Source organism: Chiloscyllium punctatum, chromosome 41 (assembly GCF_047496795.1).
Source record: "Chiloscyllium punctatum isolate Juve2018m chromosome 41, sChiPun1.3, whole genome shotgun sequence".
Taxonomy (NCBI): Eukaryota; Metazoa; Chordata; class Chondrichthyes; order Orectolobiformes; family Hemiscylliidae; genus Chiloscyllium; species Chiloscyllium punctatum.
This window is the reverse complement of record NC_092779.1, coordinates 54,571,791-54,597,471: the sequence shown is the minus strand read 5'-3', so window position 1 is coordinate 54,597,471 and position 25,681 is coordinate 54,571,791. Positions and strand designations below refer to the sequence as shown.

Here is a 25,681-nt window from a genome sequence, read left to right as displayed (position 1 = left end):
TGCAGAACTGGGTTGAGTGTAGCAGATGGAGTTCAACCTGGAAAAGCGCGAAGTGATTCATTTTGGAAGGTCGAATTTAAATGCAGATCACTGGGTTAAAGGCAGGATTCTTGGCAGTGTAGAGGAACAGAGAGATCTTGGGTCCACGTCCATAGATTCCTCAAAGTTGCCACCCAAGTTGATAGGGTTGTTAAGAGGGCATATGGTGTGTTGGCTTTCATTAGCAGGGGGGTGCCAGTTTAAGAGCCACGACGTTATGCTGCAGCTCTATAAAGCCCTGTTCAGACTATACTTGGAATATTATGTTTAGTTCTGGTTGCCTCATTATAGGAACAATGTGGAAGCTTTAGAGAAGGTACAGAGAAAATTTACCAGGATGATGGCTGCACTGGAGGGCATGACTTATGAAGAAAGGTTGAGGGAACTAGGGTGAAAAAGGATAAGAGGTGACTTTATAGAGGTATATAAGAAGATGAGAGACATAGAGTGGATAGCCAGAGATGTTTTTCCAGGGCGGAGGTGGCTATCATGGGGGGCATAATTTTCAGGTGATTGGAGGAAGGTTTAGGGGAGAGGTAGGTAGGTTCTTTACACAGAGACTGGTGGGTGCATGGATGGTACCTCTTCAACCACCTCACAAACCCTTTTAAAATCTGAAAGTTTGGGTCTTATGGTGCAGTAGTGGTGTCCCTACTTCTAATCCAGAAGATCCGGTTCAAGTTCCACCCACCCTGAAGGTGTTTCACAGAACAGATCAATAAACTAATTAAATTCTAAAACTTCTGAATCCCAAGATTTCCCTTCTCCTTTAAAGTAGGATTTTCGAGACAGGAACAGGGATGGTGATGGGAATAAAGCAAAAAGACAACAGAAAGAAACATCTATGAGAAATATGGGGGCTAGGAGAAAATTCTAGAACAAGTCCACCGATTTGAAGATTTGGATATGAACTTAGAAGATATAGTTAGTGAGTTTACAGATGACACCAAAATTGAAGATGTAATGGACAGTAAAGGAGGTTACCTCAGGAATACAACAGGATCTTGATCAGATAGGCTAATGGGCTGAGGAGTGACAGTTGGAGTTTAATTTAGATAAATATGAGGTGCTGCATTTTGGAAAGGCAAATCAGAGCAGAATTTATGCACTTAATGGCAAGGCCCTGGGCCCTTGTTGGTGAACAAAGAGTCCTTGGAGTGCAGGTTCATAGTTCCTGGAAAGTGGAGTCACAGTAGATAGGACAGTGCAGAAGGCATTTGGTATGCTTTCCTTTATCGGACAGAGCATTTAGTATAGGAATTGGGAGGTCATGTTGAGGCTGTACAGGACATTGGTTAGGCAACTTTTGGAATATTATTTGCAATTCTAGGCTCCCTCCTATCGAAATGATGTTGTGAAACTTGAAAGGGTTCAGAAAAGATTTGCAAGGATGTTGCCAGGGTTGCAGGATTTGAGCTATAGGGAGAGGCTGAATAGGTTGGGGCTATTTCCCCAAGAGTGTCGGAGGCTGAGGGGTGACCTTAGAGGTTTATAAAATCATGAGGGGCATGGGCAGGATAAAAAGGTATTTTTCCTGGGTTGGGTGAGTCCAGAACTAGAGGGCATAGGTTTAGGGTGAGAGGGGAACGATATAAAAGGACCTCAGGGGCAACATTTTCACACAGAGCATGTATGGAATGATCTGCCAGAAAAAGTGATGGAGACTGATACAATTGCAACATTTAAAAGGCATTTGGATGGCTATATGAATAGGAAGGGTTTAAGAGGGATTTGTGTGAAGTGCAGTCAAATGGGACTAGATTAGGTTAAGATATCTAGTCAGCATACAAATTAGACCGAAGGATCTGTTTCCATGCTGCACATCTCTACGACTGCATGACTTGCACAGCTACCTTGGCTCCACTTGCTCCCACCCCCCATTCGCTTCTTGTGGGGAATTTATTCTGTCCTCCTACTTGTTCAGTGACCCTCGCATCTATTGTGATGTTGCAATGTGAAATACCACTGCTTCTGATATGTCGTCGTCATCTTTATAGTTCAACCAAGGAATCCCAACACCACCACCACCTGTCCTCCCAATCTACATGGCCCATGGCAACAGATTCTCAACCACATTTATTTCATTTCTTACACTTCTCACTCATTCCCAACCTTCCAGAGCCACAATATCCACCAGACAGTACATCCCCCACTATCTCCATCATCTCCAGACTCACGTTACCAATCACACCCACAGCTGATTTCTTCAAATATACCTAAAGGGGGCATCTCCCTCTGCACCCCATTGGACATTTCTCAATTATCTCCCAGACTCTCACCCCTTCCCAGAGCGTCTTCCTATGCTAGTTTCCCACTTCAAACACCTCTTCCAAATAACTTATTTATATTCTATATTTACTGACCACGATGTGATCTTCTCTTCACTAGGGAGACTAAACCCAGATTGGGTGTTCCTCCAACACGTACATTTTGACAAAGGAATAGAAGAGTTGATTATATAAATTGAGAAAGACTGCAGAAAACTGCAGCACCAAGGGATTTGGTTAACCCTGTGCATGAATCTCAAAAAGCTAACATCTAAAGTTCAGCGGGTAATAGGGATAACAAATAGCCTGTTGGCTTTTAATTCAATGAGAATGGAAAGTCAAAATATAAAAAAGGTCTTGCTAAAACTATACAAGGCATTAGTCAAACCATGCCTGGAATTTTGAGAACAGTTTTGGTCCATCATCTAATAAAAGATATACAGGGCGACCCCCATATTCAAGAAATTGTTTTCCATAGTTTGTTACCTACACAGATTACCTCGTCCCGAATATATTACAGGAAACCAGGGACCAGGAGGTTGCAGGGAAGATAATTTTCCCATTGAAATGAATGGGTTCGCTCCCCTAATCGTGGTTTTGGGCTTCCATGGTAGGTCCTGGAATGTATCACCCACGGGAACAGGGGAACCTCTGTACTGGCATTGGAGGCAATCAAGAGAAGGTTCACTAGATTGATAAGGGATATGGAGAATTTTCTTATGAGGAGAGGTTGAGTGGGTTGGGCTTGTATTTACTGGAGTTTAAAAGAATGAGATGCAACCTTACTGAAACAGAGGTTTCTTAATGGCTTCAACAGGATAGATAGGTACCGTTTGGCTCGTCGTGAGGGACAGTCTAGGACCAGAAGCCATAATCACAGCATAAGAAGTCACCCATTTAAGACAGAGAGGAGGATAATTTTTTTTTCTCTTAGAGGTTAGTGAATTTGTGAAATTCCTAACTGCAGAGTGCTGCTGAGGCTGAATTGTTGAAATATATTCAAGACTGAGTTGTTAGATTTATTTAAAGGCTGAAATAGATCAGTTTTAAAATCAATAAGGGAATCAAGGGTTATGGATACAAGGCAGGAAAGTGGAATTGAAGATGATCAGATCAGTTGTGATCTAATTGAATGGGGGAAGAGATTTGATGGGCAGAATGGCCTACTTCTAGTTCTACACTTTCTAATCTTTCTTATATATCCCCTTTGGCTCACTTGTACTGCTTTCAATTTAGTATAAAAAAGTATCCGCTGCTCATTACACAGACTTCTGTACGTGGGGGACGGGGCGACAAAATATGCAATAATATCTTAAGTGCTTCACTGTTAGTTGAGCACTTCTGAAATGTATTCACTTGTTTTAAAGTCCATTTAGTGGTTGCATTTCAAGAAACAAAAATTACAATCTTTTCCATCACAGCTTACAACTGTTTTTGAACAATTTGAGTCTTAGTCCCAATATCTTATCTAGAAATCCATTATTAGTACCATCATTCATGACATCAGTCCTAAATTGGCCCGTTGTCAGTTTGCGCATTTCCATAATTTATCACATTGGTGCTTTGCATTTCTCGTTCTGACTGTCATTCAATTCTAAAAATATTTCATACCACTTAGCCTACACTACCCTTGGTACAATCTGGATGCAATGACAGATGCTCTTCCCACTGTCTTTGCTTTAAATTATATTTAGATTTTACAACAAGTGACATAGAGGCACACAGTGTTAAAACTAGTGAGTTATAAATGATATTTCAAAGAAATAACAGCATTATCTTGAAGTTATTATACAAATGACAACCTGCACACTCACTTCACTGTCCACAGGTCACAACAATTCGCAACTTAAAACCACATCTGCACTGAGTAATGATAGAGCAAATGAAAAACATTTCCTTTTCTGCTACCCAGCATCAATAATCTTAAGTCAGAATCTTCTGTTGTATTCTGCTCCAGCGCTCTCTCACCACTCAAAATCTCACCTGAATTTCTAGCACCTGGCCAATTGATGCTATCTTCTTTATTCTTATGAACTTTACACATTTTGGCTTATCCTATAACTTCCTTGACATTTAATTTAACTTACATTGCTTTAGTACAATTCAGGCCAACCTGAAAACTGACAAATGAAGGATACCCATTTATTCACAAAAGACCTATCCTATTGTGGTAATGTCTGGATTATGTTCTAATGTACACTAAAGTTCATGCCTTAAAAAAAAGTGTACATTAAAGTTTTGTTACACTAATCTTTTACATTTCCTGGGTATAACAGCTCAACATTTACTCGAAAAAGAATTCTAGTGATGTGTGCCATAAATTGCCCCTATCATGTGCTACAATTATACTTGTGGCATAATTTTGTGAAATGTGAATTGATAACAGCAATGGTTAGACCAATGTGGCTCCTGGATTCTTGGTGAAAGACAGGTAAATTTAAGGGCAGAGAAGCAGAGCAAGTGACAGAGAAAACTGGGGGGATTTGTCAAATCGTGTAAGAGAAATACTGAGAGGGAAAGAATAATTGGTTTAAGGAAAAGGTAGAGAAAAGGAAGAAACATTGAAGATTTTTTAAAAAAACTATTTACAGGCCTGAGATTCCACAATTGTTCCCTTTTTAATTTTCAGGTTGAGTGATATGTTAGGATTATAAATCAACCCAAGAGAGGTCAGTCCTAAGTTTCTGTGAAAAGTTTAATATATGTAAATGTAACTACTCCAGCAATTTCTTCCTACCGAAAGGATTTGACAGCTAATGGCTGATTGGTACAAAGATGGCACTATAAATGGCGACTCATTTGAGTACATGTGATAATAAAGCTAATAGCTAATGGTAATTCAATTCTTTAGTAATTTGTGGTGATTGGCAGTTCTTTTCGTTATCACAAGTGCTTGGATTTTTCATACATTAATGATGTTGCATATCTTAAACTCTCAATTTTTATTAAGTTTGAGGATTCGGTCAAGAAGCAGAAGTTCAGAGATCTTCTAACTAGGTGGTATCTCCTATCATTCTATGATTCCTGATTTTGATCTGGAAATCTGCTGCAGACATTTTGACACAAGGCTGAAATATATAAACCATTTCCATTTTTTTCCCCCACAACTTCTGAAGTCTTTAAGCTTGCTTCTGCCAAACGCAGAAGACTGGGGGACAAAGAAGTTGACAGACTTGAACAGCTGTCCTGTGCATAAAATCCTAACTCTGCCTGAAGCTGTAGCTAACGATGACTTAAACTTTAAAATTCTCATTGTCGTGTTCAAATCCCCCAGTTGCCACCATAACCCTCTCCTCCATTTCTTTGTAACGTCAAACCCCACAACTCTCTGCAAATGCCGTTGTACACAACTTATGCCCCTTTGAGTGACAGGCAATTGTGGCTTGACCCATCCAACCTTAAACACTGAATTCCATTCCTAGAACTCTTCCATATCCTAATTTAAATATCTCTTTGATCATGCTTTTAAATCACCTAAAAATGTATTTGGCTCAGTCTTAACTTTAGTTTAATATCATTCCAGACTGTTTTAGAACACTGAATGCACGATGGAAGTGCAAGTTGCTGAATCATTCAAAAGACGCCATCAAAAAGTTATACTTATTATCATTGTCTGTCATCTCCTGAGTTCTCTGGGTCATCAATTATTAGAAGGAGTAAGCTAATCAGTCATTCTAACCTACTCAGCCATTCCACAAGATCATAGAATCGCTACAGTGTGGAAGGAGGCCATTCGGCCCATCAGGTCCACACCAACCCTCCGAAGAGCATTCCACCCTGACCCACACCCCTACCCTGTAACCCTGCAATGCCTGTGGTTAATCAACCTGACCTACACATCCCAATACTGTGGCAATTTTACCACGGCTAATCCACCTAACCTGCACATCTTTGGACTGCAGGAGGAAACCGGAGCACCCGGAGGAAACCTAAGCAGACACGAAAAGAATGGTTATTTGCAGTTTGCACAGTCACTCCAGGGTGGAATCGAACCCAGGTCCCTAGCGCTGAGAGGCAGCAGTGCTAACCATTGAGCCATTGTGCCCCCCATGGGGTTGTAGCCCAATAACCACTGGCTTCCTTGATATAAATCTGAAACATGTTGTGATAGATTTACAAAGAATCCAGCAACTCTCCTCTACCTTAAACAAGTGTCATTTTATTTATACAAAGCTTTAGTCAGGAAGTTGAAAATGTCTTTGCAAACACAGTCTTAACTTGGAGGGATTATAGTTAAGCCTGATTCTATTCTCTCCAGATAGACAGGAAATAACCCCACAAACACATGCACTCAACCTTTATTAATAGCAGTAATTTATTACCAATGAGAAATCTGAGCCATGGCAGAGATTTTGACTTCCTTACCTAAGGATTTTGAAGAAGTCAGTTACAGCACTGACATTGCTGACACCCACACAGCTGACACCAGCGAGATCAAAATGTAGAGCATAGATCAGGTCAGGAAGCTTCTGATACTGTGCCACTTAATGTCTGTAGAATATGGAGAACTGATCCTTAAGACTTCAGGATAGCTCCTTATGTCTATTACTAATGAGGAATATATTAAATACTGAAATACAGGTACAGTGTCTCAAACCCATTATCCAAGGACCGGAATTTTCCAAAAACTAGATAGTGTGCTCCAAAAGAAAAACTAAGTGCAAGGCCATAGAGACAGAGATAGAATCAGCAAGAAGTGTGCACACACAGGAACTAAGTCCATTGCAATGCTTTAATATCTGCCTCCCCCCGTCCCTTCCCATTTCCAGACGTCAATCTGCTTCTCCCACTGGCAGGAACACTCGACTGCGACATTCCCAACTGCTTTCAGGAAAGAGAATCAGAAAATCAGCCATCTGTCTCTCTGTCCTCAGGAAGACTGTGTGAAGGAGTTCATTGGTAATCCAAAATCTGGGAAATCTGAAATCTGGCACAGTTTCAGTCCCAAGGCTGCTGGATTTGGCAAACTGTCCCCTGTAGTTAAAAAGTATATTAATGTGTGCTGATAATGACAACATCTTGTTTTAAAACAGATAACATCCACAGGGTAAAAGCAGAATCGAAATGCTAATCTGATCCTGTTAGAGGATGAATTTAGAAGATTAAATAATTAATTGTAAATAGGATTCTTCCTTTCCCCTTATCGGATTTCTACGTCAAGAAAATCAGAAAGTCCCTGACAGTTTTATGTGCACTTACTCATGAACACTTCATGCATCTACAATGAATGACTAATATCTGCATGTGGATGAATGAAATATTAGTTGAGAACTAAATACTTCGTGAACTAAATGACATACGAAAGGAAATGACAAATGTATGAAAAGAGGACGAGGACTAATCAAGGAATGAGGAGTCTGTATGTACCTGTGTATATAATGGACTGAGACAAACTCTGGTCTCCCTGACAGTCCAAAGCTTTACACTTTGTAAGAGAACCATTAACTGTCCAATAACAGTTTAAAATGCCACACCAATAACGAAGAGGACCATTAGCTTTAATTGGGTCACTGAAGTTCAGTGGGTGTGTGTGTAGATGTGTACAGATTTTAATCAGGCTTGCTTTTGCATAGCAGCTTGGAATGCTATTAAACACTACCATCCTTATAGCTTCTATGGTCTGAAGGCAAGTATTGTTTGAATATCAAGCTACTTCAAGGGGACATGTAGTCAAACTGACATTTTCAGGTAATTGGCTTCCTACCCTGAGAACACCCCCCACTGCAACATTTATTACAATCTATAATTGAGAATCTCTATATCCTACTGCGGGGAGGCTACACTGGTTTCAAATCAACAAATGCTCCAATTTAAAGGAACAAACTAAAATGAAAGCACAGTAGTGTCTACTTCTACCACTGCTTTAAAACTCACAAGCCCCAGAACATCAAAGCTGGTTCTGAAATAAAAGGAACCAAGTTTGTGTGGTGAAAACAGACCAGTGAAAAGTTCCTTTGCTTGCCCAGGAATATACACAAACATGCATCAGAGCAGACATTACATTGACCAAGTTTAACTCCACAGTAAAGAAAGAATCTGAGGTCCTAATCATTCGAAGGAAACTTCCAAACCCTTCTGCACCGATTCCAAATACTCTAGTTAGTATCTAGTTAGTATTATAGCCCAAAGGTATGAAATTACCACACTGTTTATCACACTTGGATTCCATACAACAAATTTTGAATGCCACAATCTTTTGTTTGCAATTAAATACAAAACCCAGACCACATTTAATTTTGTGCCATAAGATTTACATGCAATGAGTTATGAAATACATTGTGATACTGCTTATAGGATGGTACTGATGTAAGCATCTATTTAATGACACGACAGTGATTTCAAAATTGTCAATCAACCTAACAGCATTGTCATGATACTCAAGTCGCATTGTACTGGCCATCAGCAAATTATCGCCAGCACAAAAAAACACCCATTAAAATACTTAAGTTTGATTAAACAGAACTTGAAATAAAAGCCATTATGCTAAGGGAACCTCTATTTTCCATGTCTCCAGCCCAATACTGGTGTTGTTTGCATGGCCAAGATTGACTAAGTTTTGGTTTTATTAGATGTAAAATACTTTATGGTGTCCTGACTTTGTGAAATGCAGTTTTGAAATACAAACTTTTCTTTTTAGAGGTCCCCTTAATATTTATGCACCTATACCACATGAAGGAGGCTCTAGTTAATACAAGTAGTTGCAAGTACATCATTTCTCAAATGATCTGAGTTAAACAAACATGTATGCACCTAAGCTGGGTGTTACATTGACGAGAACACTCTGTCCCATTCCTCACAAAACTGTTCTCTCAGATCAAGAGGACTTTGAAGACTTTGTTGAGTCGCAAGACCTCCTATTCCCAAGGAAACCAGTGCAGTTCTATAAAAACAGAGGTCACACGAGGGAAATCAGTGAAGGACAGTCAGAACTAACTAATCTCCTTTAACTCATTGTTAGCTGTAAGATGCATTCAGGGATGCTCAGACAATACGCATGTCTGTAATGAGCCCAAAGGGGTCATCAGGTAAACATAAATCACTTCAGCTTTATTCCCATTATCTGTCGGTTTACTTGATACTGGCAAAAGAGTCACTGGTTGTCCATAAAAGTCCCATCATCCAGTATCTGTCACACACATTTATTGACCTATTCCTTAAGATTGTACAACGCTCAAAGGCAACAGTTTTATTTTTAAAATAAGCACCTTTACCTTTTCTAGAGCTTCACGATCAATAATTTCTTGGACAGCCAATAACTTGATGCTGGAAAACAGGAAAAATCAAAACCTCAGTCAGTTAAATTCTTTCAGCCAGCACAAGTCTTGAATATGTACAACATTTATTTAGGCATTTTTAAGGCTCCTAAGGTTTATCGTGCCACCCAACATGCAATCCCTGGGGGGAAAAAAAAGGAGAATTGTGGAAATAATCCCCCGAGGAATACCCAGACTCCTTTACATACTATTTTAAAAATTGCTCCAAACATTGTCATCATTAGAAAGGTTGCACCAAAAAGCAGACCGGAAGCATTGTTATTAAATTTGCCTCATTGCAAGTACGACCTTAGAACACAATCGTACAGTACAGCAACAGGCCCTTCAGCCCATTGTTTCTGTGCCGACCATGATGCTATTCTAAACTAATCCTGTCTGCCTGTACATGGTCCATGTCCCTCTATTGTCTGCCTGTTTATGTGTCTATCTAAATGCCTCAAACTTTACTACTGTATCAGCTTTTCCCACCTCCCCAGCAGTCCGTTCAAGGCACCTACTAGACTGTGCAAGAAAAATTCCTCACGCATCACCTTTAAACTTTCCTCCTCTCACCTACTTTGATATTTTCACCCTGGGAAAGATACCTCAACTAACCACCCTGTCCATGCCCCTTATAAGTTTATACACTACTATTAGATCACCCCTCAACCACTAACACTCCAGTGAAAACAATCTAAGTTGGTCCAACCTCTCCTTATAGCTAACACACTCCAATCCAGGCAATATGCTGGCAAACCTCTTCTGCACCCGCTCCAAAGCCTTCAAGTCCTTCCTGTAGTTTCTTGCCCAATGTGGCCTGACCACAGTTTTGTACACTAGCAACGTGACATGCCAACTTTTATACTCAATGCCTCCATCTTATGCCTTATTTACCACCTTATCCATTTGTGTTGCCACTTTTGGAGAGCTATGGACTTGTACCCTAAGAGCCTACTGTATATCTGTATATGACCTTCAGATCTTCAGCACGGAGAGCATTTTTACTTTCGTAAGCTGCATCGGAAACATATTCTAAACAGAAGAAAACAGAGGACCTTGACAGTTACAAAACTGAAGATTATGTTAGACAGAATAAGGAAAATGATCCAAAATTTGATTCACTACCAATCATGTAAACTGTGGGTGCTTTGGAATGTAACACCAACATGGTGTAAAAGAAAATTGAAGCACAAAAGGACCAACATTCACATTTCCTGCAGGGCCTTTTGAATAATAAATCAGCAGTGGGAATCTGGTTGATTTGCCCTTATGTCAGGGTGCTGGGTCAGTGGCTAAACATTTGCTCCAGGAGAGTCAGAAGTATGGACATCTGATTGGGTCTCAGCTCCATAATACCATAAAGACCAAGGCTGCAAAATTCAATAACACCTAAAAACAAGTGCAAAGGACCATTTTGCATGATTAGTCCTTGTTTGCTGCTTCTGATGTGCAAAACTACATGACTAGCATGACTTAAAGCCAGTCAGCACCTCTTTAGGGAATTGCTGATTCAAGCAGGTACTGGAACATTCTACAGCTGTCAAAGAGTAGTACAACATGGCAGACAATATGGCTAAAAAATTCTCCAGTTTTGTACTTGAAGCCTTGATGCGGAGGTGGAAAGGAGGAGAAATGTTATCTATGAATAAAAGTCAGAGGGTCCCTCAAGACTAACTTTCTGCAGGCAATTAGACAACCAGAAGTCAATGCAGGAGTCTCAGTCTGAGGAACATTAACCACAATTCATACTCACATCCATTGCTTCATCCCACCCTCACACAGTAACGATGCTCCAAGCCACACCTCACAGCTTGTACAAACTGTCAGGTGCATTATTTCAACACTGCACCAATACAATGACATACTTCTTTCCTTCTTGAAAAACACCTTGGTACATAATCAGATATATACAGCAGTGCTCATCAGCAGAGGATGCATTCTTATCCTGTTACAGGAAACATTGCTCACCATTAGTGAATTAGCCATGATTGAGAGCATGACCAGTGGGCCTGAAATAATTGAAGATGGCAGTACCCATATAGCTAACTCTTCTCCAAGTATACCCCATCCCCTGTTCCACAGTTCTTACCTGATTTATTAGGCTGCAGGTCTCATTTTCCCCTTTCCTTTCACTACAACCCTACATTGTAGGCGGCATGATGAGTTTAGATTCCAGCCTCGGGCGACTGTCTGTGTGGAGTTTGCACGTTCTCCATGTATCTGCTCGGGTTTCCTTCTGGTGCTCTGGTTCCCACCACAGTCCATAGATGTGCAGGTTAGGTGGATTGGCCTTTCTAAATTGCCCATTGTGTCCAGTGATATGCAGGCTATGTGGATTAGCCATAAGAAATGCAGACTTACAGAGACAGTATCGGGGACTGGTCTAGGAGGAATGCTTTTCAGAGGATTGGTGTGGACTCGATGGGCTGAATGGCCTGCTTCCATAACGTATGGATCCTATGATTTGAGCCTTTCTCACTCCTGACATTCAATTGCAACCCTTGACAAGCAGTGATGGCAGGATGGGAGGTGGAAGAGGAGGAAATCAATGAGGAGGAAATCAATGATGAGGAAGAAATGTGGTCATTCATTTTCACACTGATAACTACCAGCTCTGATACAACTCTGCATTTAGAGGTTAGCCTAAAGGTGAATCTGCATGTGGTGAGACACTAATCTTGGACCCAGGTCAGGGAGCAAGATTGCAGAGGTGTTAGCACACTGGAGGTAGAGGTCATTTATTCATTCTCGAATAGTAAAATGTGGAATTGATGGTAAGTCAGGAATTTGGTTCCATTGACAGGTATCACAATTAGATGAATTAATCGTGGTCAGCCTAGTTAAGAGGGGTAATGTTGGTTTCCTTGTCCTTCCCTCATCAGCTCTTGCCAAGGCCGGGGACCTCACAATGGTGAGGTGATGCATACATCTTAGTTTTTGATTCCACACTCTATGGAGGAGTAAATGGCTCCTTCAGAGTGGCCCAGGCAGTGGAAATGTAAAATGGTTTGTTCGATCTCGTTGTGTGGGGCAATATGGTCTCCATGGTACACAGGCTGCCCATGACACCCAGTAGCCATTCTGTGGCTTGTGGTGATGGATCAAACTGATGTTGAGTAAATGCATTGATGCTGCTGCCCAGATTGCAGGCATTGGCTTTATGATCTATGTGGTAAAAACAATGACTGCAGATGCTGGAAACCAGATTCTGGATTAGTGGTGCTGGAAGAGCACAGCAATTCAGGAAGCTGCTTTATGATATATGTGATCACACACCAGTTAAATATTGAGCAGGGTGAAATCCCTTTTGGTTGCAGTGCACCTCAGAGCTGAGATATGATATCTGCAAAATGATTTGCGTGCACTTGCATGGTGGAGCCTGCACAAGCCTAGAATAGTCAGGAAGCTGCCAGTTCATTCAGCCGGCTTCTTTCCGGCAAGAGAGGATGAATGTATTCAGCTCGCTTTGATTATAGACATTCAGTGATCTTTAAATGATGCAACTGGTAAAAAGGGAGCTGTTGCAAACATTGGCTGCCCAATCCAACAAGTTTCCAGTCAGCGTCAAAGAGATGTACAGCATGAAAACAGACCCTTCGGTCAAACCCATCCACGCCGACCAGATATCCCAACCCAATCTGTCCCACCTGCCAGCACGTGGCCCGTATCCCTCCAAACCCTTCCTATTCATATACCCATCCAGATGCCTTTTAAAAGTTGCAATTGTACCAGCCTCCACCACTTCCTCTGGCAGTTCATTCCATACACATACCGCCCTCTGCATGAAAAGTTGCCCCTTAGGTCTCTTTTATATCTTTCCCCTCTCACCCTAAATCTATGCCCTCTAGTTCTGGACACCCTCACCCCAGAGAATGTCCACTTTCCCCAGCTCAGAGACTGCATTTCTGGCTGTGGATATAGACATTTGACACAGTCACTGATGAACAGTTAAATTGCACTCTGATCGTCTGAACATGATCCTATTGTGAACCCTTCCCCTCGTTTCCAGCCTCTTGTCTTACTCTGTGACACCTCTCTTCATTCTCCTAATGATGCTGTGGTCCAAGGGAACATGTATCACTATAATCACAACAGGGAGCAAGTGGTTTGTGCAGAATCTTTGAAATCCAGACAAAATCAATGAAGAGGGATTAGGGGGCCTCAGGGATGGGGAAGGAAGATGGGAACATGGTTCTGGTGACTAGGTGGGGTCAGTCACATCTTGAGGCAACATTCCAATGTACTCAAAAATCCCCAAAAGGAGGCACCAACACACTTTGCGTTCCCGTCTTTTCACCCAGGATGGTGACAATGTGAGCTGGCCAACACACCTGTTATTGTGACAGGGACAGAAGCAGACCATTAATTGGCCAGTTGAGGACTTCAATGTGTCCAAGGTTGGGCTGCTGACTGATGCCATAGCTCCCACCAGTTTGGGGTTGTACACATAGGTGGTAGGCCACATGCTCCCCCCACCAACCCTATATTTGTAAATACAGCTGTCAAGTGGGCCCAAAATTTACCCCCACTGACATCAAACCGATGTTGTATGCCATTTTATGTCATCATCTGCTTAATCCTGATGGACGTTCCCTGGGCCTACAACAAAATATTGCTCAGCACAGCCAGCATAAGAAACTTTTTGCAGATAAAATGGTACAAGTAGTTAACCTGGGACCACGGAATCAAATTTGCAGCCTAAGTATCCCAGGACGGCCCTGTGTTCTGAACTAAGGAGCTTGACAGTGCTAACTTTATTGCTAACCTTTCTAATAAATATGATCAGCTTCTTGCAAAGTTTTGCTTCACCGGATGCTGATTACGTGTTGCGTATGATTTACCAGCTTTAAGACTGGAGCTCTCTTGTAAATTAACACAATGATTTTTTTTCTGGGACAAAAGAAAATCTCGTTTTGTTCACTGCACAGTGCCAGTTGGCAAAGTCTTCAACTCATTATTGGTTTTCTTTGCACATAGTTCAATTTAGCAATTTGAGGGAGTCTTAAATATTTACACTAATTTGGTGAAAATATAAACTAATGCATGCTCAGAATCTTCCAATGAAATGTTGCCCAATATGCTTGCTCCATATAGAAGATTGAAAGGATTGCAAGCCAAAGAATAATACTGTATAGATGGCCTGGCAATTGACATTACCATAAAAAGAAAAAATGATTTACAACTCCTTCACACAATAGATTTACGAAAACAATAGCAATCCAAAGACGATTATTTTCATGCTGCATTTGTTGCTATCAAAATTATAGGTGGTACATTCATTGCCCATTAATGAGAATTTGACAAATACTTTAAGTAAATTCAAATGCTGGGATTGTATGTGTGCCCTGCTCCTCATCCCTCATCCCTCATACCCTGTTCACTGACATTATCCTCACTGTTCATTGTGCCAGGGATCGAGAAGCCAAGGTGGTGAATAGACAAAGTGTGAGACAGACTGACAGAGTGAGCGAGCAAGACAGACAGAAAGGGAGCGAACGAGCAAGACAGACAGGAGGGCTGTCTCAAGTGGCATTACCAGAGAGGAGGCAAGCAGAGAATGAGTGACAAGAGAGGTGCTGAATAGGTGAGCAGGGTGCATCAAGTAGGAGAGTGGATGCCAACCAGAACCAGTGAGCAGGCGAGTGAGGGTAGTGAGAGTTCCTCGGGCATCAGTGGTACCACAGGCAGGCAAGGGCTGATTTGGCACATACTTCCAATTTCAGGTGTATATTCGTGTCAGTGTGGTGGCAGGAGATACACTGTTTATTTGAACAAATGACTTTAGATAAACAGTACACTGTAAAGTTTGTCTGTTGCCTTTCATCAAGGGAGCTTCAAGGAATTTACCAGACATTAAAAAATTATTCACTAATAGGGGAAAATAACTTCAAAGTTCAGCCAGAATTACAGGAAGTACTTGAGTCAAGGAGGTTAAATGACTTACCAATGAGACTGGACTTCATTTTTTGACAGTTGTAACTACTTCCTTTCTGAAAACTCAGACGGAATGTTCTCTCATTTGGGAGAGGAATGAACTGGGAACTTGCTCCTTTATATAATAAGGACGGCTCAAATTAAATTGCAAACACTAGAATACTGCAGAAATTGGATTGTTTTCTTCCAAGAGGAATCAGATTATTTCAAATAATCTGAATAAATAAGGAAACAGTTTCATCATACTTGCTGGAACCATTCTATATTCTGTCTCTCCCAACCCTACCCTATCCATACGGTCTATATGGAAACAACTACAATTATACCAACGGGTTGTTGGCCAATAACATTAAAACAAACTGCTCTGTCAAAGGCAAAATTTGTTTCATTTTCCCCTGTGCCAACATATGGAATGTCAAGCTAAGAGCTGATGCCACAGCTGAAAAAAAAACAAAACCAAAAAAGGTTCCCAAAAGCTAATGGACTGAAATGTTAAAGTGGGGACAAGGGGAGGGATGTTGAGAGGAGACAAAAAGGAAGAGGGGAGGAGAGGAGATTAAAAAGAAAAAACGTTTATGAATCCATTCATGTCACTTTTGAAAAAGAGAGGCATGAACAGAAGATTTAACAGAAGGAGATATTTCAGACCTGCTAAACATTACACTGAGGAACACAGGCGGTGGTTTGAGAGTGCAATGTGCTCACTAGTTCTCAGATGGTTTACACATGGAACTCACTGTTATACATGTGCTATCTACTGACTCCACCTTCCATCAACAATGATAAACTTACTCGGCAAACTGTCAGAGGCTTCACACAACTTGGATCAAGGATAATTCTGCCCTGTTGAAATGAGCATCAGGATAGACAAGGCAGTTTCAAAGTTGAGAGGGTTGGGTGTGGACCACAGCAAACTAATGAAAATACAAGGCTTCATGTGTACCAAACTCCTGTTCTCAGCATCCTCCTTTACAGTAGTAAAGCATGGACAACTGAAAATGAATGACAGCCATATTCACAAAGATGTGTTCTATGGTAAACTTGCCATTGACACAAAACCAACAGCTTGCTCACCTTTGTGATAAAAGGACACTTTGCAAGCAAGGTCTCAAGTTGACCAAGACTAAATGCATAGAAATTTCTCAATGCTGACTGGAGGCAAGCAATCAAAAACGGATGAAGAATCCGGTATCAGAAAGACAGCCAGGCAAAAGGGGAGTAGGAGCAATTCAGGTTAATGTTATTTATCTGTTACAAATGTGGAAGGAACTGCCACTCAAAAAAAAAAATGGTCTTTACAGCCGCAAGAGATGAGATTCAATCCAGAAGCATGAAATACCTAGGACACGGTTCATTAACTGCCAAAACATCCTGCTGTCTAATCGCTCTCCACCATTAGCCCGAGTGTAGCTGGTATGCACAATCTGGAAGATGCATAGCAGAAACTCACAATGTTCCTTTGGCAGCACTTTACAAACCTACAACAGTTACCACTTCAAAGGGTCATGATTCCATCTGGAAACAGCATCACCAAAGTTCCTAACTTGGATACATATACTATTATGAACAAGTTTTCATGTTCCTTCAACATTATTAAGCTAAAATCTTGTAACTCCCAGCTGAATGGCATTATTAAAGATCCTTCACCTTATATTGCAGCAGTTCAAAAAGGTGCACACCAATGCCAATCCAAGGAAAGAACAATAAATGTTAGCTTTTAGCCTGGGACACTCATTGGCTAAAAGTGAACTTTTAAAATGCAAATAAAAAAGGTGATAATGGGATAAGTGTAGAATCATAGAATCCAGACAATGTAGAAGCAAGTCCACTCTGACCCCTCTGAAGAGCATCCCACCCAGACCCAATCCCCTACCCCATCCCTGTAACCCTGCAGTTCCCATAGCTAATCCACCTAACCCGCACATTCCTGGACACTATGGGAAATTCAGCATGGCCAATCCACCTAACCTATACATCTTTGGACTGTGGGAAGAAACTGGAGCACCAGGAGAAAACCCACGCAGACACAGGGAGAACGTGAAAACTCCACACAGTCAGTCAGTCGCTGGAGGGTGGAATCAAACCTGAGTCCCTGGCACAGTGAGCCTGCAGTGCTAGCCACTGAGCCACCATGCCGCCAGGTGTGATACGTGATATCGGACTATATACTATAGAGACAGCGTATGCATAGTAAATAAAGGCCAAACAACTTAAACCAAATTGCACAATTTTATCTACCCATCTGTCCTCTATCTGACCAACAGTAGTGTTATGGATATATTGTAGCCTGGTAATAAATACAAAGCAAACACTTCCTATAAATAATTAATGATGATTTACACTCTGCAAACCATTAGAACTTTGGTGTCTGGCCCAGTAGCTTCCTTAAACTTCTAAAGGTTTGAGTGTTGCTTCCTGTTTGCTGTATTCGGGTTGTTGCAGAGATCACTAGCTGTGTGTGTGTGATTCAGTTGGTGTGGGATAACCACTGTAGTTCCAGTTCTGTGCAAGTCTGCACAAGCCAGAAAAATACAACACTGCAATAATAGCAATATGTCATTAGTTCACATGCTGTCACATGCCATGGGTGCAGCTGATGGCCCTCAAAAAGCTTAACAAATGCGAAACACATCTGGTTTTTGTAATGTTAGGCTGTCAGCTGGTTAGGCATTGTTTGTGCATACGTATGGAATATAATAAACAAGTTTTCTGTCAATAATTGCTGCGTGTAGGATTTTGCCATGCACAAATTGACGACATTTCTTGAATTACATGCTTCAAAAAGTGCTTCATTGGTTGTAAAATGCTTTAGGACATCCTGACACCATAGAAACAGAGGAAATAGAAACAGGAGTAGGCCATTCAGCCTGCTTCCACTATTCAGTAAGATTATGGCTGATCATCCAACTCAGTACCCTGCTCCTGCTTTCACCCCAAATCGTTTGATCCCTTCAGTCCTAAGAACTATATCTAACTCCTTCTTGAAATATTCAATGCTTTGTCCTTAACTGCTTTCTGTTGCAGAGATTTCACAAGTTCAGCCCCCCTCTGGGTGAAAGAATTTCTCCTCACCTCAGTCCTAAATGGCCTATCCCATATTCTAAGACTATGAAAGACTGGGGACATATCTTTAAAGGTGGGAGGAGAAAAACGTAAAAAGGACTTGAGGAGCAACTTTTTATCTTACAGAGTGGTTTTGTACGTGGAATGAGTTTTCAGTGGAAGAGTTGGGTACGGGTACAGTTGCAAAGTTTAAAAAACAAGTGGATAAGCATATGAATAAGGTTTGAAGGGAGATGAGCCAAGCAGAGGCAGGTGGGACTAGTTTAGTTTGGGATTATGGCCAGCATGGACTGGTTGGACCGAATGGTCTGTTTCCATGTTGTATGAATCCAGGAACCATGTTCTAGACTTCCCAGTCATCTAGCATATCCTTCCTGTTTTTATCCTGTCTGATCCGGTTAGAATTTTATACGCTTCTATGAGGTCCCCACTCACTCATTCTTCAAAACTCCAATGACTATCGTCCTAGACAATTAAATCTCTCTTCATACATTAGTCCTCCATTTCAGGAGCCAGTCTGGTGGAATAAGTGTCAAAAAATGCAAAATTTCTTTCTATAATACAAAAGAAATGTTCAGCAGGAATCTTTTGTGCATTCTGGTGAAAAGCATTAACCTGAAATATTAACTCTATTTCTTCCTCAGTGATGTTTTTGAGTATTTCCAGCACTTTATTTATTTAATAACATCCATTATGGTGCTGAATATTCTTCAACACAATACTTCAACCAACTGTTGGTGAAACTTCGAATCTTTTACTCAAATCTGTTGCTTGATGACACTGATTATGAGAATAAAATAAAATTTGTCTGTGATTTAGCAAATAAATACATCCGCATCAAAGACAAGCTGCACTGCTCTCAGAATTTCAAAGGACTACACTCTGAACATTCATATTGAAATTGAGCTGAGTGACACTGCCCTGTGCAAGGTTCCAACTGGAATTGCTCCAAATGCAGCACTTTCACCCACTTACCCTCAATGAATGTACACTCCTCAATGAAGACAGAAAGTGACGTGATGAAATAGGTTGTATTTATATATTAAATTCAATGTTGAATACTTTTACATGCTTACTCTTGTATGCAATTTATTCTCCCTGTACACACACACACAAACACATCAATACTCTATATAATGGAGGCAGTATTAAACATCTATCAAGCAAGAAAATAGCAATATCATAGAATTAAAGTGAGCACGCAGCAAGATGCTATTTAGAGGAATTCAGACAGTTTTTTTTAGATGATTAGATTCCCTACATTATGGAAACAGGCCCTTCGGCCCAACAAGTCAACACCGACCCTCCAAAGAGTAACCCACCCAGACTCATTCCCCCACATTTCCCTCTGACTAATGCATCTAACATTATGGACAATTTAACATGGCCAGTTCACCTGACCAGCACATCTTTGGATAGTAGGAAGAAACCGGAGCATCCAGAGGAAACCCACACAGACACAGGGAGAATGTGCAAACTCCACGCAGACAGTCGCCCGAGACAGGAATCAAACTAGAGTCCTTGGCACGGTGAGGCAGCAGTGCTAACCACTGAGCCACTGTGGCACAATGCCAGTTCTGCCTTTATCTTTTGTTCTGTGACATCCTTGATCCACGATCTCCTCATCCTCTAACCTATTTCACGATCTTCCATTTTGTTTCACTTGCACAACATGAAACACATTTCTTTTTTCAAAGAAAGTGGAAAAGTAACCTTCATGGGATATGAGCACCACTGACCAGCCAGCATTTATTGGCATTCTCTAGTTGCCCTACAGAAGGTATAGGAAACTGCCTTTTTGAACTGCTGCAATCCACATGAAGTAAGTTAAGGAGGAAATTCCAGGATTTTGATCAGCAGTGAAGGAACAGTGATATATTTCCAATATGGGCTTTTTACATCTCGACTCCACATATTGATACTCTCTCACAGAAACTCACAACCCCCCACCCCAGACACACACTCCCACACATGCACCCCCTCACAGACTTAAGACACTCTACACTCACTGCACACACATATGCACTCTCTCTCACACTCACAACCTCCAACCCAGACAGACACAAAGACCCACATGCACACATATTTTGTGGGGTGAATTTGTACTTGCAGAGTTACATTGTACTTTGCTCAAAAACTGCATGAATTCCTGTAAAACTCTGATCTCACTTTTTAGATTAGAATCAATCTAAACATCATGGCATAGACAGAGAACACAGGTGGCTAACACCTGCAACATATTGTCTAGCTAACATCAATTGTTACAGATAACCTAAGAATGCAACTTTTAAAAAAGGTTTTGTGATTTACACGTGAAAGAAGTGAAACTATCATGGTATTCAAACAGATGAAAGACTCAACAGACAATCAAAGTATTTATCAATGTATAATTTCAGTTACATCACACTGAAAATTCTTGCTATAAATTCTGTGCCTTACAATTGTGTCCTCCACTATCACCTGATGAAGGAGCGGCGCTCTGAAAGCTAGTGTGCTTCCAATTAAACCTGTGGGACTATAACCTGGTGTTGTGATTTTTAACTTTGCACACACCAGTCCAACACCGACATCTCCAAATTATAATACTTAGGCAAAATACAAAGCAAGAATAGTAGCGACCAGGAACATTTCTGAGACCATGTAATTTGCCAGCCACACCACAAGCCTCCAGGGTATCTTGTGTGATTTGCTTTCATATCTGATATGATCTTGGTGTTCAACACCTCAACAAATTAACTGAACAAAAGAAGAGTAGCACTGCACTTTATTTTAAGAAAAAGTGTAATTGAGCTTAGTCAATCCTCCCAATGGACTATACGTGGGGTGTTCCAAATGTCAATGAGGAAGAGTTAAACAGACCAAGATTGCTTTAAAGCATATCACAATGAATGACTCGATTTCAACTGAATGGTTTCGTCATGGATGGGGTTACAGGTGAAGTGTTTATTGTTACAATAAGGCATTAGGTTATACTGGGACATAAATTGTGCGAGTGAAGCTGTTTTGTAATAACTTAATTTTTTTAAGGGTTTATCAATGTACATTTCAAAACTTGTCAAGTTTTGTTAGACAATATGCATGTCAACTTGGCAATGTTGAGTTGAAAAAAGTAAGTCTAAACACAAAGTAAATAAAGCAGATTAGCCACCAAAAGCATCGATGGTAAACAATTATGGAACAAGAGAAGACATTCAAAAAAACTTATCAACCTCATTCAATTGCAAACAAATCTAATATTTTAAAGCTCACAACTTTAACTTCATGATGTCCTGCCATTGTTGATGCTCAATTAGCCTTGCAATTTTTAATGATTAATCTTGAAATTTACTCAGCTTTTTCTGTTTTTATTACATATATTAAAAAAAGCCAACAATTTTAAATGCATTTGTTTAAGATTAGCTTTTCTGAAAAAAAACAAACAAAAAAGTTTTAAGTTTTGCTTAAAACAAGAGTTCTCTGGAAGATGTCTGGTATAAAAAACGTCAATTATTTCTTTGGTGCTGATTTGATTAAATTGACTTTGTGCAAATAGATTTTGTTGACTAGCCCTTTGCTATTGATTACAGTGCAGTCCTGGAGATCATGATGTATAAGTTGACGAAGTTCTGACCCAAAAATCATGATTTTGTAAATAATCAGCACATAACTAGATCACCACCAGCCTCATGCCCCCATTGTAGACAATAACACCCTCCACTCATTAGTATTCAGCTCAATTTTTTCACCCAACAAATGCACATTTTACTCACTGGCATCTCAAACTTGGAGCAAGGGACCAATGAAGTGTTACTAGTGGCCTGCAAAAGACTACAAGCAAGTTTAGGACATGCCCACATAGCGCACAATGCATGGCAAACAACAAAAAGAAATTAGTCTTCCAACAAATGAAATACAAAGCTGGTTTCAAGCCAAAAGTCATAACATTTGCTATCACATCAAGTAACTGTTGAAGAGAGGGTGCTCAGTGTTAGCAAAAAAAACTGGTATGAGAATGGAAAAATGACGAATCCATCTTCAAGAAGGTGCCAAGACCAAATGAGCTATGTCAACTTGGACCACCCGCTGCTACCTACTCTTGAGAAGCAAGGATCAGATTGCTTCTTGAAAATTGCCAGAGTAGTTACATTGCCATCTGAAAACATGATGCGTACTTCTGCACTGAAGTGAGCCAAGTCAAGGAGAGATTTCAGATCAACAAATTGGCATAGCTGCTTTATGGATTGAAAATATTTTGTGTTGTAGTAGAACACCAAGACCTTTCAAAGACTACCAAAAACCTCCAATGCCAAAATGACCAGTTTTCATTGATTCACCATCAAGAACTCATTGTTCTACATTGACAATGTGGAACAAACACTCAAGAATGCTGATATGCCCAATAACCAAGCTGGTATTCTGAAGAAAACCACAGGACTTGGGCAGTATTTTTCCATTTTCATCTGAAAGTAGAAAAGCTTCCAGGAAAGATTCTCACAGCGTATCCCAAGGTGAGAAATCCGGTAGTTGGACTGGCTGTGGGTGGGTTTTCTCAGAGTTGGGACACCAGGCTGACACTGCCTGCCAGGAGATGTGGCTGTTGCTGGGCCTTAGACTCCTCTGCTGAGTGATCGCTATGAAAAAGGCATCTGCTGTTTAAGAGATTTTGGGGAGGAGGGGAGGAGGGGAGGAGTGCCAAGGACAGGAAGACAGAAGGTAGGAAGCAAGGAGAGAGGGGTGGCTCTCAGCAGTGGGTGGATAGTTGATAGAACAAAAACCTTCTCAAGACAACTATAAATATGTGCTCTGTCCCTGTTTTATTGTCATCAAATCGTGGAATGCTATTGGTACACAAAAGTTTCATCAAATCTTTCAAACTAATCAGTATCTAATTCAAGGATGATGGTTTGTTGTGGAAGGATGATCCTAAAAGTGAAAGCACCAATCTGTTTCAGAGTGGGAATCTTAAAACGATGCCATAGTCAGAAGGAATTTGATTAACCCTACACATTGGATGCCAAAGAAAATAATTGGATGAGTTTTAAAATGCTTTGATTGTGGTTAAATATATCTTTATAGAATCAATCCATTGCCACTCTGCATCATCATGGTACATCTCTGATCTATCCAGAGTAGAGTTTTCAACTTCAGTGCTGCACTGTGGAGTGCACAGACCCCTCTCATTGAAATGTTGCTTCAAATACACTTTGTGCCACAGACCTAACCTGGCTGCATCTCAGGCAGTTCACTTATTCCCTTAGCATACACTCATTTTGCCTGTCCACCTGGATGCTCACAGCATTCCTGCCTTGCCTTGCATTTTAGTGCCTTGCTCCCTCAACCATAGCTTAAAAGCTCAAGCATCTCAGTCAGGCTTTGCAGTTTAGCACACACACGGCAGCTGGTCATGCTTGCTGGCGGGCATCAGTCACAGAGGTGAAGAATTTGCGGAATGGCAGTGTGTTTTGTCAATTTCATGTTTGCACCATGTGCCAGCCGCAGAACCCATCAAATACACTGCATGTGCTGCAAGCAAACAGCCATATCTCATGGGCGAAGGGGAGTAGTCATCAGTCAAGTTTAAGGAGACAACCTGTCAGGGTCCAGGCATAGTAAGTCAAGAGTCACATCTGGTATCAATCCAGAGGCTTAGGCATTGTCAGAAGGTTGGTCAGGGCAGTCCTGGTCCTCAGCTGTCAAGTTAAGATCATTTTGTAGGTAACAACGAGATGAATACCCAGCACATCACCATCCACCTTATCTCTTGTAGCCCTGTTATATGGGTCATTTTCTGTGAATGTTTCTGCAGGTAGAGGCTGCAGATATTAGCCTGAAGTATGCAGGGTTAATGAAATTGTAGAGAAATTACCTCCAATACTGCACGACTCAGTCTTTCAGTATCACACTGCAATGGTCGGTGATTTGGAGATGACAGTGTTGGTCTAGGGTGTACAAATTTAAAAATCACAAACTTTTAAAAAATGTTGTGTGATCTACATATGAAAGAAGTGAAACTAACATGGTCATTCTAACTGATGAGGGACTTAACAAACAATCAAGGTATTTTTCGCTGTATAATTTCAGTTACATCACACTACAAACTTTTGCTATAAATTCTGTGTCTTACAATTGTGTACTCCACAACCATTGGATGAAGGAGCAGCGCTCCGAAAGCTAGTGCTTCCAATTAAACCTGTTGGACTATAACCTGGTGTTGTGTGATTTTTAACATTGCAATGGCAATCTACATCTTTGTGCTTGCAATGACTGAACACAGAAGTTTCTGATTCAGTGGCAGGAGTGTTTTCAACTAAATTACGGATAACACAATCTGTTGCAGACTAATTAATAAAGATGGATTGCTATGATTCTTCATCAACACTTGTAATGCAAGTAGGAGGATGGTAGAAGGCAAACTAAATGGATCTCGGTCATTTTCATCTATTAGCTTCTATAGACATACTGCATATAAATAAACATCCATTCTTTTCCAGCAATGTTTTCCATTACTGAAAGTGATTTCTATTAAGACTTCACACTAGAAAAGCTAATGCATTACGTGATAGCTCTGGTTCCTAGAGCTATTAAATGGGTTTATTTTTCTCATGGGATTAGTTCCCCAATGCAAAATAAACACAGCACAATGTACAGCTGTCAAATGAGCTGCTGCACTTGTGGCCATAGACATGTGCCACCTCTCCTGAGGCACCCCTGTAATAGCTAGCACAGTCAATATAAAATAAACTTGCCTCAAAAAATTACGCATCCTTTGGAGATATCAGACCCAATATTTCTAGGTCTTAAATCTCATATAGGACTTCTTCACTAGACTAGTTATCACCGCCACCTTCATCCTCAGTACTAATCACGAGCTTGTGTTGACACATTTGGCTCTGCTCATTTTAACATTTAAAATACAAAGTGGATCTTCCTTGATTTCTAGCTTTAGCAGACAAGTTGGTCTGAGTCAAGGATGGCTTCATTGATTCCCTCCAAAGATTAAATTCACAATCATCATTAAGTGCTACACCCACCAATTCAGTGTCAATAGAACATAGAACATAGAACAATACAGCACAGAACAGGCCCTTCGGCCCACGATGTTGTGCCAAACATTTGTCCTAGCTTAAGCACCCATCCATGTACCTA

General features: G+C 40.7%; 1 protein-coding gene across 4 annotated transcripts in view; it reads right to left on the bottom strand.

The window, feature by feature from the left end:
* LOC140465081 (endonuclease/exonuclease/phosphatase family domain-containing protein 1-like) overlaps positions 1 to 25,681 on the bottom strand; it is a 155,262-nt gene that overhangs the window by 61,023 nt on the left and 68,558 nt on the right. For all 4 annotated transcript variants that reach the window (XM_072560933.1, XM_072560937.1, XM_072560935.1 and 1 more), the window contains one exon: positions 9,518 to 9,569. In XM_072560933.1, coding sequence (XP_072417034.1) covers positions 9,518 to 9,569 — 52 coding nt within the window. The remainder of the gene's footprint in view (positions 1 to 9,517; positions 9,570 to 25,681) is intronic.